The 18808-nt window shown below is 43.2% G+C and overlaps 1 protein-coding gene across 2 annotated transcripts in view; it reads left to right on the top strand.

The window, feature by feature from the left end:
- The first annotated feature begins 30 nt into the window (after positions 1–30).
- RNF40 (ring finger protein 40) overlaps positions 31–18808 on the top strand; it is a 29682-nt gene continuing 10904 nt past the window's right edge. Inside the window, exons 1-11 of one of the 2 annotated variants that reach the window (XM_058182000.1) lie at positions 31–199; positions 3471–3667; positions 6113–6280; positions 7221–7350; positions 8185–8418; positions 9979–10100; positions 10176–10322; positions 15980–16054; positions 16174–16293; positions 17486–17665; positions 17854–17989. In XM_058182000.1, the coding sequence (XP_058037983.1) occupies positions 3536–3667; positions 6113–6280; positions 7221–7350; positions 8185–8418; positions 9979–10100; positions 10176–10322; positions 15980–16054; positions 16174–16293; positions 17486–17665; positions 17854–17989 (1444 nt within the window). In that variant the 5' untranslated portion in view covers positions 31–199; positions 3471–3535. The remainder of the gene's footprint in view (positions 200–3470; positions 3668–6112; positions 6281–7220; positions 7351–8184; positions 8419–9978; positions 10101–10175; positions 10323–15979; positions 16055–16173; positions 16294–17485; positions 17666–17853; positions 17990–18808) is intronic. The other variant, XM_058182001.1, reaches the window with a different exon arrangement.

Here is an 18808-nt window from a genome sequence, read left to right as displayed (position 1 = left end):
GCACGAGCGCCCGCGTCTGCGCACTGTGCTGAGCGCAGAGCGAGGCCGAAGACGTTGAGTTCCGTTGAGAGCGGAGGCGGAGATCGGGCCTCTGGGAGGAGAGTCGGACGAGCATGCGCGTTAGCTGGGCTGGCGTTGCTTGTTGGCAGCGTCGTAGCGAGCCGAGAGGTATGGAGGAGAGGGACCTCCGTGTGGGCCGGTGAGTGGTTGAGCAGCCTCTCCGTCACCGGGGGCTTTCCTTTCGCCCCCTTTCCTTTGCTACCTCTCCTCACTGAGGTCTCCCGCCTTGCCTAGCTTTCTGCAGACGGACCGTTTCTTCTTATACTGTATTTTAAAATTCGCGTTGGGACTGAAACTGCAATTCGTAGCGGAAAAGAGGGCTTCTTTGGGGAAAGCTGCCTGTGAAGTGTCACTGCAGGTGGAAACAGGAAAGTTAGGAGAAAGGGCAGCCAATACTCAGGTTTTTTTCAGCTCTTTTAAGCAACCCAGATGTTGACAGTCCTTGGCTGTTTCTCTCGCTTTTTCCTCGCCCAAGCTCCCTTCCCCGTCTCTTACTTTTCTTCCAGTTTGTTAATATATATATATGTATATATGTGTTTTCTGAGGTTTTCGCGGGTGTTTGTATGTAGGTCTTTGGTTATTCGGGTTTTCTCCCGCGTAAAATTGGAAGTGTCTTGGCGACGTTTCGATGAAGTCTCATTCGTCATCTTCAGGCTTCAGCTTCGTGCTTCTGGGAGCAATGTGTGACTGCAGCTGTTTCTTCCTTTTTGTAGATGTCTTAGTCTACAGGAAACCCAATGGCTCCCTAGGACACACCATCTACCAGAAGAAAACACACACAAACCGCTATCTGCACGCACTCTCACACCACCACCCAGCACAGATCAACTCCGTAGCCAAGACACTCATCTCCAGAACAAAACGCTTAGCTGACGAACAACACCTAAAAACCGAACTACACACTCTCACTAACGTACTAACATCCAATGGATTCCAGAGAAATAAGATTACCAAACTAATCCAAAAAGAACCCCCCACTAAAATCCAAGACAGAGACAAGAAAACGGCACAGCCCTCCTCCCATATATAAAAGGCACCACAGACAGAATCAGCAAGATCCTCCACAAACACAACATCAAGACAACATTCTGCACAAACCAAAAAATATCCACCATCTTAAGAAACCCCAAAGACAAAATTGAGTTAGAAAATCAAGGAGTATATGAAATCCCATGCACCGCCTGCCCCACCACATACATTGGACAAACCAACAGAAGAATAAGTGCACGCATTGAAGAACACAAGAACTCAGTCAAAAAAGAGGAACCAACTTCTTCCCTGGTCCAACACCTTAAAGCCACAGGACACGATATTGACTTTAAAAAGACCAGAACTATCGCCCAAACTGAACACTTTAACAACAGAATAATCAGAGAAGCCATTGAGATAGAAAAACGCCCACACAGCATGAACAAACGAGATGATACCTCCCGCCTACCAGCCATTTGGAAACCCGCCCTTATTGACAAATGTGTCCCTAACACGAGGAATGACACCAGACCCACACTCACGAGATCCACACAAGATGTCACCACCACACATCCACCCAGAAAGCAGACCCAAACCCACACTGATCATGAAGCACGACCAAGGACCAGAAGCCAGACCGCAGCTGCAACATTAGCCATTTCAAACCCCTCCAATCCATACATGCAGCAGACTGACACCCACTATGAAGATGTAGCACCACCACAAACACGAAGCCAAACAACAGCTATGCAGCTCACCAGCTCAAATCCCCCTGCAGCTCAGACTAATCTGAGCACAACCAAGTCCCCACCCAAAGAGGATACACCCCCAGCCAATCAGAGCACAAAACCCCCCCCATCCAATCAGAGCACAGCCAAGCTCCCACCCAATCAGTTCAAACCCCCACTAGCAGTTAAAAAGGAAGAAACAGCTGCAGTCACACATTGCTCCCAGAAGCACGAAGCTGAAGCCTGAAGATGACGGATGAGACTTCGTCGAAATTTCGCCAAGACACTTCCAATTTTACGCGGGAGAAAACCCGAATAACCAAAGACCTACATGTATATATGTGTGTACACATATGTACAAATACATATATACGTATGTGTGTATATTTCTATATATGTGCATGCATGTATGTATGTGTATATATATATATATGTATATATATATATATATATGTAGGTCTTTGGTTGTTCGGGTTTTCTCCCGTGTAAAATTGGAAATATCTTTGCTCCCAGAAGCACGAAGCTGAAGCCTGAAGATGACGAATGAGACTTCGTCGAAACGTTGCCAAGACATTTCCAATTTTACACGGAAGAAAACCCGAACAACCAAAGATCTACATACAAACACCCGTGAAAACCTCAGAAAACATATATATATATATATATATATATATATATGTATGTATGTATGTCTGTCTGTCTGTCTGTCTGTCTGTCTGTCTGTCTGTCTGTCTGTCTGTATACATACATACACACACACACACATACATATGTATGAATGCATGTATATATGAAAATAAGACCCTGTCATATTTTTTTGAACCCCAAAATAAGCGCTTGGCCTTATTTTCGGGGAGGTCTTATTATTTTGGGGTGTGTGGAGCAAGATGGAGCTCCTCTTGCAGTCTTATCTGATTTCCAGCTCTGTCTACCTAACCTAACCCTAACCAGAGGAAATGGTGGGGATGCAGTTAAATATTTTTAGGGGGGCTAATTTTTTTTTGGGGGGGGGCTTATTTTAACACATGCGCTCAAAAGCCCGATTGGGCTTATTATCAGGGGATGTCTTATTTTTGGAGAAACAGGATATGTATGTATATGTGTGTATACATACATATATATGTGTGTATATATACATATACTGCCCCTTTCCCCCTACAAGGTGACTTCGGGTTGCAGTTTCCCTTATTCCTTCTCTTTTCACTATTCCCAATTTTGAACTCCATCCTTACAATATTTAATAGCACCCACCAGTATTTTGTTCTTATTGATTTTGGATTGTTTTGTTATTAAGGCCTTTGAAATTGTTTTTATTGATGTATGTTGCTTAGAGTTGCAAATTGGGTGCCCAAATCAATTCTTAAAATAAAATATGTTGTTACAGTCCCTGATTTTGTTCATGTTCTCCATCAAAAGCCCTGTGATGGGGCTTGTTTATCCCTCTTCTGGTCAGGTTTAGGCCAGTGGTTTATTTTATTTATTTACTACATTTGGAAATCACTCATGTCCCTCACAGAGCAATTCTGGGTGATGTACAAATAAGGCATAGCAATATAAAAACTGTATAAATATTATAATACAAGGTAGATTAAAACAAGAATAAAATATTTAAAATTCAGAATTAAAAGGTTGAGAAGTGCCTTTAGATGTTGTATACATTAAATACCACTCTAGTCTTCTTTTGGAGTAACTTCAACTTTTTCTCTTTTTTAGCTGAATAGCTGCCTCTTTGGCTAACTCTCTGATTCCTGGGTTCAGGCCCACTGCCGAAAGTCACCATGTCAGGAGCTGGAAGCAAGCGGGCTGCCGGAGATGGAGGAGCAGGGCCTCCTGAGAAAAAATCCAACCGGGAGGAGAAAACTACCACTACGCTCATTGAGCCTATCCGGCTTGGAGGCATCTCTTCCACGGTGAGGGATTTGAGGATTGAATGCCGAGTGATAAATCTGTGGCAGTTTATTTTAGAATCCGGCATTAAAAAGAAATATTGAGAACACTTGCACATATAGACAAACAAACACCAACTGTGACACCAACACAGGAGCGTCAAAAAGAAAGATAAAATACTATAAAAGGAACTCGGCAACCAAAAGCCCCAACTGTTTAACAAAAACATAACCTTTAGCCAAACAAATATCAGCTGTACTTTTCCACCCCAGGCCACCCCAGCGAAGCTGTCGAAGTGCTGTCCCGTTGTTTGGAGGCCGTACGGGTCTGGATGGGGAGAAACAAACTCAGACTCAATCCATCCAAGACGGAGTGGCTGTGGATGCCGGCATCCCGGTACAGTCAGCTGCAACCGCGGCTGACTGTTGGGGGCGAGTCACTGGCCCCAACGGAAAGGATGCGCAACTTGGGCGTTCTCCTGGATGGACGACTGTTGTTTGAAGACCACTTGACGGCCGTCTCCAGGAGAGCTTTTTACCAGGTTCGCCTGGTCCGCCAGTTGCGCCCCTTTTTGACCGGGATGCCTTATGCACGGTCACTCATGCTCTCGTCACTTCTCGACTGGATCATTGCAATGCTCTCTACATGGGGCTACCCTTGAAGTGTACCCGGAGACTTCAGTTAGTCCAGAATGCAGCTGCGCGGGTGATTGAGGGAGCACCACATTGCTCCCGGGTAACACCACTCCTGCACAGTCTACACTGGCTACCTGTGGTCTTCCGGGTGCGCTTCAAGGTTTTGGTTACCACCTTCAAAGCGCTCCATGGCTTAGGGCCCGGGTACTTACGGGACTGCCTGCTGTTTCCACATGCCTCCCACCGACCCGTACGCTCTCACAGAGAGGGTCTTCTCAGGGTGCCGTCCGCCAAGCAGTGTCGGCTGGCGGCCCCCAGGGGAAGGTCCTTCTCTGTGGGAGCACCTACCCTCTGGAACGAACTTCCCCCCGGTTTACGCCAATTGCCTGACCTTCGGACCTTTCGCCGGGAACTGAAAACTTATTTATTTATACAAGCGGGACTGGCCTGATTTTTAAATTCTAAATTTTAAATTTTAAATTTTTAATGGTAATTTTACTGGGTATTTTATATGGTCAATTGGACAGTTTTAATTTCGGCCTTTATTGAATAAGTTTTTTAATTGTTATTTTAATATGTATATTAACTGTTTTAAATGAAGGCTTCGGGAGAAGGGCGGTATAAAAGTTTAATTAATAAATAAAATAAATAAATAAAATAGACATAGCCTATACTTGTAAAATGGGAATTCAGGATATTAGAAATAGCAAAAAAATAAACAATAATTATAGAGCAAGGCGAGAAAAACCTTTTGCCTGAAAACCTGGCATAGGCCCATCTATTTTAATAGCATCTAAACTATTGGTATACCAATAGTCTTTTTAAAAGCTAGTTCTGATATCTATCATCATCATCATCTCTCTGTCAGCGTTCCAGAAGACCCCTCCTGCAGAAAAGACTCCGAAGCCAACTTCTTTCAAAGTTCTTTTACTAACATGGGTAAACTGGCACAGTTGGATGAAAACCTAAACTGGGGATTCTGGTTCATCCCTCAGTAATACAAACCCCAAGATCTCCACCCTCTTGACCCCTCTGCTGGGCACAGGCTCCAATCCTCAACCGTCCCATGTTGAAGCATCTCTCCAGCCGCTCCTCCAGATGCGAAGCCAGCCTGACCTTGACCGGCAGGAAAAAATGTTATGTCTAATCATCCCTTGCATTGCCACCCTCCTCCCCTTCTTTCCCACAGAGGAGAATGTGGCAGCATGTGGAAGCTTTCGGCCTAGTATGGCTTCCAAAACTGACACACTCTTTCTTTCCCCCTTCCCTCCCCCCTCCCTCTTTCTTTTTTTCCCTTTCAATAATTGAGATACAACATTTTGACCTATCTTCTGAACCAAATAGACATAAGACTCTGCCTACGTTCTCTGGCTTATGAACCAAGTCAGGTCTTAGATCTTATGCTGTGAAAGGTTCATTAAAAATGGTGGGTGGAGTGGTCAATGGTTCATCTTATTTCAAGTATGTTAAAGTCTTGTTTTGTCAATCGTTTCTTTTTAAGGAGCAAAAGAGATTGGTTCATTAATTTGTTATCAATGTGTATTGCTAGTATAGTGGAAAAACAAATGAGGAAAAAGCAGACATGTAGGCATGAATCTCTCTTGTGTGGAAGATTTGGGTATGATCATGATATAGTCTTGGTATTCATCTTAGTCTGATGCTCTCTAGATCTCTTGGACTGCAGTGGCCATATTCTCCTGCTGACAAGGCCATTGGGTAGGGATGAGGGGAAGTGGAGAGGTATAGATTTGTGGGTTCAATCGTTGGAATGTAGAATTGTTTGTTAGAAAGGATTTCATTCTTGGATGTGACTTGGGGTGGTTGCATTTACAGGAGGAGATGGACCTCAAGGTGCTTCAGTTCAAGAATAAGAAGATAGCAGAAAGACTGGAGCAGCGACAAGTGTTTGAGGATGAGCTGCGTGAGCGCATAGAGAAGTTGGAGAAGAGGCAGGCCACTGATGATGCCACTCTCTTGATTGTCAACCGCTACTGGAAGCAGGTCAGAGAGCCCTCCTGCTGGGCTGATCTCGTGTTACTTCTTTCAGCTTCTAATCCATAAATGAACATACCAGGGGGAATCTTAAATGTTTCAACAGGATGTTTAGGAGCGAAAAGAAAGCTGCTGTTGTGGGTCCTTAAATTCTCTCTGCTAGGTAGAATTGGAATAGAAAATACTGCCATATAAGTAGTCCTCAACTTACAGCCTCAATGGAATGTGTGTCACAGTTGTAAGTTGTGACAGTTGTAAAGTCATTACATAACCGACTTGACTTTATGGCCTTTTTTTGCTGTGTCATTAAATGAATTGCCATGGTCATTAAATGAATCATTGGTTGTTAAGCAAATACTTGAGTTATTAAACCCATTGTTTGCAATGGGGCATTTTTTGCCTAAAACCTGAAGCAAATCACAGTTATTGGACTGTGAGACATTGTAAATGTGAGCCTGTTGCCAAGTGCCCGAAATGTCATGTGATTGTGGGAGGGGTGCAACAGTTAGAACTTTGGAATTGGGTCACAAGTACCTTTCGACTGGTCATAAATCAAGGACTACCTGTAATTCATACAATGCCTAGAAGCTACCTTTCTCCTATATGCCCACCTCTGTTTATATGCCTTTAAAATTCTCTTAGTCATTTCTGTTTGTTCGGGCCGTGGTAGCTCAGGCTGTAAAGAAGCCTGTTATTAGAACACAGCAGCCTGCAATTACTGCAGGTTCAAGCCCGGCCCAAGGTTGACTCAGCCTTCCATCCTTTATATAAGGTAGGTAAAATGAGGACCCAGATTGTTGGGGGGGCAATAAGTTGACTTTGTAAATATACAAATAGAATGAGACTATTGCCTTATACACTGTAAGCTGCCCTGAGTCTTCGGAGAAGGGCGGGATACAAATGTAAATAAAAAAAAAAAAATTCAGTGTTTTTCCCCCCCTTCCTACAGCTAGATGAGACGGTGCAGGTGCTCCTAAGACGTTACGATGGAGATTGTGGGCAGGTCCCTGAGGAGCCGAAATTGGAAATCCCAGGTTCAGAACTGGAAGCTGTTCACTTAGAGAGCTCTGATAAGAGAGGTATTCCTATCCTGTTCCGCATTCTGAACATTTATTTACTTATTAGATGTTTTATCTGGCCTTTATTGTTGATTAGCTCCAGGCAGTGTGCACATCTGATTCTCCCTTCTCTTGATTTTCCTGCAGCCACAAACTCTGGAAGGTGGGTTGGGCTGTGAGAGAGTGACCGGCAGAAAATCACCCAACTTTCATGCCTTAGATCTCACTATCTCTTTTCTAGCTCAACACCTTAGTTCAGTGACAGTTAACCTGGTCCATTAGTGGGCATTCCAACTTGGGCGGTAGGGGTTTTGTCCGATACTGAAGCACTTTCCTTTTTTTTTAATTTAATTGACTTTTTAAAAAAAATTCATAACATTATTTAAAAACATTTTCATTAGGTTTTCATAAAATTCCCTGTGACAATATACATTTCTGAAAATATACTATTTGTATCGCCTGCTCATAAGTTTAGTTCACGTTATGTAAGTGAAACAAAATGGCGCTATAGTGCGACCGCAAACAAAAGAGCCTCGTCCCAGAATAGCTCACACATCTCCCCCCACACCACCCAGCTGTAACAGACAAGCAGAGTTGGTAGCTGGTGCCCCCTCCAAACCCAATCCACAATGCGTGAGAGGCATGCGCAGACGACGATACATGGCACATTACTGTGGAATCGGTGGGTGGTTAGAAAATTCTACTACTAACAGAGATACAAAAGTAGGCGGTAGGTATAAAAAGGCTGACTACTCCTGCCTTAGTTATTATGCAAAGCATAGTAAGAGTGGAACAAAGGTTGTGCCTGTCTGCCAACAACCCTGACTTTCGTCCCTTTTCTTTTGGTCCTTTCAGAGGCAGTGCTGTCTCCTGTTACGCCCCCTGCGCCCTGGAAGGCTGGGGACCTTGTGCTGAACGAGCCATCCCTTTCCTTCTTGGCTACCTTGGCCAGCAGCAGCAATGAAGAAATTGAGCTTCAACTTCAAGAACGCATGGAATTCTCCAAAGCGGCCGTCTCCCGCATTGTGGAGGCTTCAGATAAGATCCACCGGCGCACAGAGGAGCTTTGCCAGAAGATCCATGCACGGGGTGAGACTAGATCCCAGCTATCCTTTGAAACTTTCTCAATGCACGCTTAGCTTCTTGCCATGCTGCCTCTGAAATTACTCCCCAAATGGAGGATTTGGGGCCTCAGACTTTTGAAATGGGGACAGTGGAATTGCATATTGTCATTCCAGGTAGATAATTTACTATGGACTTGGTTGCGAGGAGGAGAATTGGTTTAGAAGTGCATTTTTTCTCTCTCAGACTTTTTCTTTTTTTAGTTTATAATATAAAATACAAAATTACAGAAGAAAATAGTAGAAAAAATAGGGGAGGGAAAAATGAAGGAAAAAATGTAGGAAAAGAGGAAAAAAGAAAGAAAAGGCTTCTGACTCCCTTTGGTGCAGTAGAATAAGATAACATCAAACCTTAATTTTTTACTTTTACATAATAGTATAAACTAATTTGTTTCTATAATAACAAACCTATCTAATCTGCAAAACCCAGAATTAAAGATTCATTTTTTCCACTTTAAGCACAAAGTCCAGAGTGGTTTCCAAGTAGAAATAAAAATAGTGGGTTTTTTTCTTTAATCCAAGTAGTCAGTTTAGCCATCTCTCTTAACTCCATTAGCTTTTTCAGCTGCTCATTCATTGTGGGAATCAAAGTGTCCTTCCATTTTTGTGCATAAAATAATTTTGCTGCCCTCAACATATATAACATCAAAAACTTCTTTCAGATATCTTGAAGATGTGCTACTGTGTAGAGATAGTTCAGACAGGAAACGTTTGTAGACTCCACCAGACTTAATTGTGTGAGGATGTTAAAAGTGCATATTTTGAAAAAAACTGGGAGTGTTACTGGTCCCAGGTAGAAGACATGACTTGTTAGAGTTTCCAAAGTGAACCTATTATTAATACGTTCAGCTATAGTGTGTGTCACTCTTTAACCTAGTTGTACGTAATAACTTTTAGGGTGTCCTCGTCTTATAAGAATACCACTTTGAAATCTGTGTTAAACATTTCCTAAATACTTAATAATTCAGATTTTTGTTTAGTCAAAGCTGAAGGATCTGGCAGCAGAGGATTTCTTGTATTCTGACAGATGATATGCTTTATCTTGGAGTAGGGTTGTAAACAGGCTTTTCAAAATATGCTTTTTTAACAATTTTTTTGTTGCCTGACAATTTACAGTTTATTCAGGGAGGCTGTTCTGTGTTGTGTATTTCCAGAGGAGGATTGAAGAAAACAATTTTGCCTCTGGAAGAGGCTGTTTTTTAAAAACTCAATCCAAGTATATTATTCTTATCTTGGGTATTTTGTTGCTTAAACTTGTTGCTCAAAGCAAAGTAGCACCACAAAAAAGATATTTGGGAGAAGCAAAGCACATGCAAAGAACATAAGTGGTTGCCTGCTGACTCATCTAATCCAGCAGTCTGTCTTCCCAATGGCCAGTCAACTACACAGGGAAGACCATCAGTCTCCCAGCAGAAGCCTTCAGAGTATCTGCTGCCATCAAAGCTAACAGCCATTGATCCCCAATGTAGTTTGGAGGAGAATAAAAATTGGGAACCCAAATTCTGAGAGTTAATGTCTTATTCTGCAGTGGAGTTTGGCCAATTGGAAGAAGTTGTGAAGGCCCTCAATAAGGAGCTGACCAGAGAGAATCGCCACCTTCAGGACCTGATCACACAGATGCAGGAGAAACACCATAAAATTTCCTTGGAGGTAGGTCCCCTATCCCACCTTTCCTCTTGTGGCTTCTTGGGGCAGGAGCTGTTCTGAGACTGGCTTCTTTTTCAGTACACAGAACTGCAGGACAAAGTGACTTCATCAGAAACCAAAGTGCTGGAAATGGAAACGACCATTGAAGACCTGCAGTGGGACATAGAAAAGCTGCGCAAACGGGAACAGAAGATCAACAAACACCTGACGGAAGCATTGGAGCAGGTAAGAATGGCTTTTAAGGGGGTCCCCTCCCCTCCCTTCTCACTGGGGGAGGTTGCCTGTTTCCATTGAATTGTAACTGCTGGAAGAGGGAGGGAATGTTTTTCTGAATGTCCAGTTCTAAAGGGCAGGGAGTCCTTGTCTGGCCCTAACCCTTGGGAAAGGTGGATCTGTTCACTCAGTAGACAAGAGGTCTCTTCTTATCTCATGGGCCCAACAATCTTTTACTCCAGAGATGTTATTTCTTTGGTTTAGAAAAGCTTTGAGGATAGTTCTGATGAATTTTTTTAACAAAAGTGTTAAATCAACCTGATATGGCAAGGATTATAGGTAGTCCCCGACTTGCAACCACAATTGAGCTCAAAATTTCCATTGCTAAGCAAGACAGTTGTTAAGTTAGTTCTGCTCCATTTTACTACAGATCTTTTTTGCTACAGATCTTAAGTGAATCACTACAGCTGTTAAATTAGCAACATGGTTGTTAAGTGAATCTGGCTTCCTCATTGATTTTGCTTGTCAGAAAGAAGGTCACAGAAGGTGACACCGAGACAATGCAACTGTCATAAATACATGCCAGTTTCCAAGCACCCAAATTTTAATCACGTGACCATGGGAATGATGCAAAAGTTGTAAAGTGTAAAAAACCAGTCATAAGTCCGTTTTTTTTCTTTTTTATTAATATTTTTTTGTTTTTTAGCAAAAAACCCCAACAAGACATAACACTAACATAAAACATATACTTCTTGTTTACATCAGCTTCCTTTCGGCATTCCTCTATTATTTACATTTTCCCCCTCTCATTTCCTTTAATTATACTTATCTTTTTTGTCCCATTACCTCTTATTTCTGTATATATTCCATCACTCCTATCCTTTTAACAGTTTTTTTTTTCATGCACTACCCTTTTTTTGTATTTTATTTATTTATTTATTTATTAGATTTTTATACCGCCTTTCTCCCGAAGGACTCAGGGCGGTGAATAGCCAAGTAAAAACAACAAACACATAGACAAAATTAAAAGCAAATTAAGAAACTAATTATAAACTGGCCAATTAAAATTAACACTAAAATAAACAATCCTAAAACCTCACTTAAAATTTCATCAAGCTAGCCCCGCACAGTGGAATAAGAAAGTCTTGAGCTCGCGTTTAAAAGACCAGAGGCCGGGGAGTTGACGCAGCCCCGGAGGCAACTCATTCCATAGGACTGGAGCTCCCACAGAGAAGGCCCTCCCCCTGGGGGCCGCCAGTCGGCATTGTTGTATGTGTTTATATGACTTTTTCACCTTTTTCATCATTTCAGATCTGATTCAAGAGGGGGGTGCGGACCTGATGGGCATTACAGAGACCTGGTTGGGCACTGAAGGGGGGGGTGCCCCTCGTTGAACTGTGTCCACCGAGTTTCCGTGCATTTCATCAGCCGAGGGTTCAAGGCAGGGGTGGGGGGGTTGCAGTTATTAATGAGAGTTTGGAGCCGAGGGAGGTCACTGTGCCGCAGACAGCCAGCTGTGAGTCTCTCTTTGTGTGGTGGGGCCAAGGGTTACAGGTGGCTTACTGATCATGTACCTGGCTCCCTGCCACGTGACAGCAGCCCTGCCTGAGCTGCTCGATGTGATAGCCGAGTCGGCAGTTGATACCCCCAGGTTTATGGTCATGGGGGATTTCAATCTGCCGTCGGTGGGCGAGACATCGTTGACAGCTCGGGAGTTCATGGCCTCCATGGCAGCCTTAGACCTGACCCAGTTAGTGAATGGGCCCACACACATTGGGGGACACACGCTGGACCTGATTTTTGTCTTGAGACAGTGGCTGAATGACCTGGTAGTGGGGGATTTAGTCATCACTCCCCTGCCATGGTCAGATCATTCTCTCCTTTGCCTGGACTTTCAAACCGCGAACCCTCACTGCAGGGAGACAGAGCCAGTCCGGTGGTTCCGTCCCAGGCGCCTGATGGACCCGAGTAGGTTCCTGATGGAGCTTAGGCCGATTCCTGAGGATCTAGCACACGACTCGGCCGAAGAACTCTTTGCCGCCTGGGAAAGGGTGGCAATGGGGGCTTTGGACCACGTCGTGCCTTTGCGGCCTCTGACCTGGCGCTGCGCTCGACCAGCTCCTTGGTTCACTGAGGAGCTGAGAGAGATGAAGCGCCGGAAAAGATGCCTAGAGAGCGCTTGGAGAGACAGCCATTCCGAATCTGACCGAACACTAGTGCGGTCACATATTCAGGCCTATCTAGTGGCGATAGGGACGGCAAAGCAAGAATACTTTTCCACCCTTATAGCATCGGCAGATAACCGCCCAGCCGCCTTGTTTACGGTGACCCGCTCCCTTCTTTTTCAGAGGGCTCGGGAGGACCCCTTGCAAGGACGTGCTGAGGAATTTGGAAGGTATCTGCACGATAAAATCGCTCAGATCCGGGACGGGCTGGACACTGATTGGGTGGATTCAGATGGGATGACGCAGGCACGTCTTGAGAACATTGTTTGGGCTGAGTTTGACTCTGTGACTCCCGAAGACATGGACAGGCTACTGGGGAGGCTGAATGCCACCACATATTTATTGGACCCGTGTCCCTCCTGGCTGGTACTGGCCACTCAGGAGGTTACACAAGGCTGGCTCCAGGGAATTATTAGTGCTTCTTTGATGGAGGGAGTCTTCCCAGCTGCCTTGAAAGAGGCGGTGGTGAGGCCCCTCCTTAAGAAGGCTTCCCTGGACCCGGCTATTTTGGCTAATTACCATCCTGTCTCCAATCTCCGCTTTTTGGCGAAGGTTGTTGAGAGTGTGGTGGCATGGCAGCTTCCCCGGTACCTGGATGAAACCGTCTATCTAGACCCGTGCCAGTCCGGCTTCAGGCCTGGGTACAGCACGGAGACGGCTTTGGTCACGTTAGTTGATGATCTCTGGAGGGCACGGGACAGAGGTTGTTCCTCTGTTCTTGTCCTGTTGGATATGTCAGCGGCGTTTGATACCATCGACCATGGTATCTTGCTGCGACGGTTGGGAGGTTTGGGGGTGGGAGGCACTGTTTTTCGGTGGTTCTCCTACCTCTCCGACCGTTCGCAGATGGTGTTGACAGGGGGGCAGAGATCGACCCCTAGGCAACTCACTTGTGGGGTGCCGCAGGGGTCGATTCTCTCGCCTCTCCTGTTCAACATCTATATGAAGCCGCTGGGGGAGATCATCCGTGGTTTCGGGGTGAGTTGTCAACTGTACGCTGATGATACTCAGCTGTACATTTCCACCACGAACCACCCCAACGAAGCCGTTGATTTGATGGCTCAGTGCCTTGAGGCCGTTCGGGTCCGGATGGGGATGAACAGACTCCGACTCAACCCATCCAAGACGGAGTGGCTGTGGATACCAGCATCCTGGCACAGTCAGCTAATTCCATTGCTGACTGTGGGGGGCGAGTCGTTGGCCCCCAGGGAATCGGTGCGCAATTTAGGCGTTCTCCTGGGTGTACGGCTGTCTTTAGAAGACCATCTGATGGCCGTCGCCAGGGGAACTTTTTATCAGGTTCGCCTGATTCGCCAATTGCGCCCTTTCCTGGATCAGGACTCGTTATGCACAGTCACTCACGCCCTCGTTACTTCCCGTCTGGATTACTGCAATGCTCTCTACATGGTGCTCCCCTTGAAGAGCACCAGGAGGCTCCAACTGGTACAGAATGCGGCCGCGCGGGGGATTGAGGGAACACCTTGTAGCTCCCATGTAACACCTCTCCTGCGCAGGCTGCACTGGTTACCGGTGGTCTTCCGGGTGTGATTCAAGGTGTTGGTCATCACCTTTAAAGCGCTCCATGGCATGGGACTGGGATACTTACAGGACCTGCTGCCGCCAGCTACCTTCCATTGTCCAGTGCATCCAGTGCGCGCTCACAGGGAGGGCCTCTTTAGGGTGCTGTCGGCCAACCAATGTCGGCTGGTGACCCCCAGGGGAAGAGCGTTCTCTGTGGGGGCCCCGGCCCTGTGGAACGATCTGCCTGTGGGACTACGGCTTCTCCCTGATCTTCGGACTTTTAAGCGCGAGCTCAAAACCTTCTTTTTTCATCAAACGAGGCTGGCCTTATTGATTAATTTTAATATTGAGGGTTTTTAGTGGGTTTTTTAAAGGGGTTTTAATTTATTTCGTAATTTTTTACTTAATACTTTTAACATACAGTCATTGAATTAGATTTTTAACTAATATTGTATTTAAAATTTTTTTTATTATTTGTGTTTTATTTGCTGTACACCGCCCCGAGTCTTCGGAGATGGGCGATATAAAAATTTGAAAAATAAATAAATAAATAAATAAAAATTACCATTTCTAATTTCTATCCAATTATACAATTTATTCCACACTATATAATATTCCGTATCTTCCTTTTCTTTTATCTTCTTTGTTAATTTATCCATCTCAGCACAGTCCAGAGTTTTCCTTATCACTTCCTCCTCCGATGGTATATTCTCATTTTTCCAATTCTGTGCATAAGCTATTCTTGTAGCTGTTATTATGTGTAAAATTAGATATCTTATTTCTTTACTATATTTCCTATTCAATATTACCAGTAAAAAGATCTCTGGTTTCCAGTCTATGTCACATGAACATGGGAATGATGCAACAGTTGTAAAGTATAAAAAACCAGTTATAAGTCACTTTTTTCATTGCTGTTGTAACTTTGAACAGTCACTAAACAAATGGTTGTAAGTCAAAGACTATCTATACTCTGCTTCTCTCACTGTATAATGACAGCAAGGATTTATTTTCTCTACACAATTATAATATAGGGTATTAAACAAATTTGACAATGATTTTTAATCAAACTATCACAGATTCTATAGGCTAAACCGAATAATTATTGATACAGTTAAGTATTGGCACTTTTTACAATATGATATAACATTTTTAATTATAATTCAAAAATACATTAATGCTGAATTTTTATTATATCTTAGTATGTTGAAAGCCTCTGCGAGTCTTGAAATTTTTTTTAGAGAAAATTTTTATTAAAGTTTATTATAAGTTAAAATACAAATGCAAAAATTAAGAAAATTAGAAAAAGATGCAAGAAATGTTTTGAAGAAAGGTAGTGATTTCTGACTTTTTTCAATGCAGTAGAATATTTATATAAAAAATCAACCTAAAACTTTTGCTTTATATTTCTTAACATTTCAAATCACTTCTATAACTCCAAAATTTACCAACTCATTTTCCAAATAGCCTGTCAACTAAATCATTGCAATCATCAAAATCTAAAATTAGAGTTAACATTTTTTTTTCTGTTTTGAGCACAAAATCCAGAAAGGGTTCCCAAAGGGAAACAGAACTAGATAAATTCTACTCTTCAGTTAAAACTCTTCTAATTAATGCGAGTCTTTAAATTTTAATGGCGTGTACATTTGATATATAAAATCAGTAGATCTCTACTATTGCAAGCAGAACCTATTGAAATCCAGAACTGTGACCAGTTATGCAGAAGTCCATTTAAATATATAAACAAGTCAGAAAATGCAGTTTTGTGTGCACCAGATTAATCTTTTAGTGTTATGCAAGGCCACATACCTTGTGCGTGTGAAAGATTTTGCATGTTTGCGTGTGTGTGTTTGTGTATGTGCACTTACACATTTACCGTTTGGTTTTAGAGGTTATTGATTTTTCACACTTTTTTTTTTTTGGCAGCTCAATTCGGGTTACTACGCCTCAGGCAGTTCTGGTGGGTTCCAGGGTGGCCAGATCACCCTTAGCATGCAGAAGGTAAGCCGGAGAATGTGACTGGAAAGTAAATTGTAGCCCTGCATCTTGCAAGACTTGGGTCTTGCAACACACTTCCTGGGCAACACTTTCTGCTGACTTAATTTGGGCTTGCTTTGCAGTTTGAGATGTTGAATGCAGAACTGGAAGAGAATCAAGAACTTGCCAACAGTCGCATGGCAGAGCTGGAGAAACTGCAGCAGGAAATGCAGCAGGCTGTTAGAACTAATGAGAAGCTGAAGGTATTTGGATAGCTGTCAAATACTACCACCCTGTGGTGATAAGCTGGAAAGAACTAATACAGCCTTTAACAGCCGGCAGTTTTAAATACATTCTGACTACCGAGAGTGGCAGGAAGCATTCAGTGACATCAAAGGCTTGAATTAAGATTTTTTTAAAAATTGCTGTCCATGCGATATTTGGAATTGGGTCAGCCTTTTTTTTCCATTAAAACCAGTGGATTAACCCATCAGACACAATTTTACTGTGCATGTTTTAAGTGCAGGTAGTTCTCAACTTACAACCACTTGTTTTAACAGCCATTCAAAGTTACGATGATGCTGAACAGGTGACTTATACTCAGTCCTCATAGTGATGACTGTCACACTATCCCCACAATCACATGATCTCAATTCAGGCACTTGGCAACAAGCACGTTTTTATATGGTTACGGCATTGACATGATCGCCATTTGCAATCTTCCCAGGAAGCTTCCAATCAGCAAAGTTAATGGGGGAAGCTGGATTCACTGAATGACTGCATGATTCACTTAACAACCATGGCAGAAAATCATAAAAAAAATAACTCATTTAACAATCGTATTGCTTAGCAACATAAGTTCCCATCCCAATTGTGGTCATAAAATGAGGACTTCCTGTAGCAGTGGATCACATGGCTCTAAACACCACCAGCATTTATCTATATGATTTAGGGGACCTACAGGAATTGCAGAAAGTTAGTTTGCGCTGCAGTTTACCCAACCTTACTTTAAATATAAAAGTGGAAATCTCAAAATCTGTTCTAATTAATTAGTCCTTGTGATAGCCGCTACATTTCTGTCACCAATAAAAACATTTCTGAATGAGGCCTCCTTTTTCTATGAATTATACCACCGTATGTCTATACCAGCATTTGTCGGCTGTAGCATTCTGGGAATTGAAGTATACACATCTTAAAGCAGCCAAGATTGTGAAACACTGCTTTAGTTTGTAAACAATGTCTCAAAGATCAAGCAGATAGCTTCAGGTCTTAGATTGAGTCTATTACTTGATATTAATATATTATTGAAGATATTGCTTCTTTGGGCCAAGGCAAAGGAACACTATCCCCCCCATCCCCGCCTTTTCCTGTTTGCTCTAAGTATAACATGTCCAGAGGTATCTTTGAAAAAGAAAGCATCTGGTTTTGTTTTCCTTCTACACCCCTGGCTTGTAGGTGGCACTACGGAGTCTTCCAGAAGAGGCTGTAAAGGAGACTCTGGAGTACAAAGTGTTGCAGTCCCAGTTCTCACTGCTGTACAACGAAAGTCTGCAGGTGAAAACACAACTGGATGAGGCCCGGGCCCTGCTTCTCACCACCAAGAACAGCCACCTGCGCCACATTGAGCACATGGAGGTGAGCTCTCCACCCCCTCTCTCCTGCCAGAGGTACAGGGGTATCCTCTGTCTCCTGGTCTCAGCCATGGGTCATCATCATCATGGTCAGACCATTTGTTCTTACTTCGATGGACTGCCGAGAGGGGCCTCTTGGCTGTGTCCTTTGGCTCTTGAGAGCTGATACTACTTCCTTCTCTTTGATGACAGAGCGACGAGCTGAACGTGCAGAAGAAGCTGCGGACGGAGGTGATCCAGCTGGAGGACACCCTGGCTCAGGTGCGCAAGGAGTACGAGATGCTGCGCATTGAATTTGAGCAGAACCTGGCAGCCAATGAGCAAGCAGGTGAGCCTGTGCTTCCTCCTTGGGGAGCCCAATATGCCTGCTCTGGGTACCAGCCATGCTGCAGCCCATTACCAGGAGATGGCCTTTCCCTCTTACTTCAAGGTCTTTGTTTCTTGGCCACAAGGAGAGGGCACCAGCTGGTGTCCCTGGTGTTGCTAGTTACTTTCTGAATTCTATTTCCTGGTCTTTTTCCTCCCCCCAAGAAAGCTAATCTCTCCCTGCCACATTCAGTTTGGTGGAAAGGCTCCATTTATCTTCTGAATGGACTCACTTTTAATATTTTTTTGAAAATTTTTATTTATTTTTAAACATAAAATAAAAAAACTCATCAAATCAATTCCATTACAACGTGCTGTAAGGGTGTTAACATATCTTCCTGTGCATTCACAAAATAATAATCTCTTCCATACATATCTTATACTCATTTTTCCTAACATATCTTTCCATTTAACCAATTATAAATAAATCCCATATTTTATAATATTGTTTATCTTCTTATTCTCTAATTTCAAATGTTAATTTATTCATCTCTGCACATTCCAACATTTTTCTAATTATTTCATCTTGCAAAAATAACTTTTCATTTTTCCAATTTTTTGCAAATACAATCCTAGCTGCTGTAGTAATATTCACAATCAAATATTTTATATCTCTAGTATATATCTCCAGTATAATTCCCAACAGAAAGATTTCTGGCTTAAAGTCAATATGCTTTTTAATCATTTTTTCCAGCCATGTGTGTATTTTAGTCCAATATCTTTTAGCTTCAATGCAGGTCTACCACATGTGGTAATATGATCCAGGTATCTGATGACATTT

Source organism: Ahaetulla prasina, chromosome 4 (assembly GCF_028640845.1).
Source record: "Ahaetulla prasina isolate Xishuangbanna chromosome 4, ASM2864084v1, whole genome shotgun sequence".
Taxonomy (NCBI): Eukaryota; Metazoa; Chordata; class Lepidosauria; order Squamata; family Colubridae; genus Ahaetulla; species Ahaetulla prasina.
Note: the sequence above shows the minus strand (reverse complement) of the source record. Positions and strands in the feature narration are given on the sequence as shown.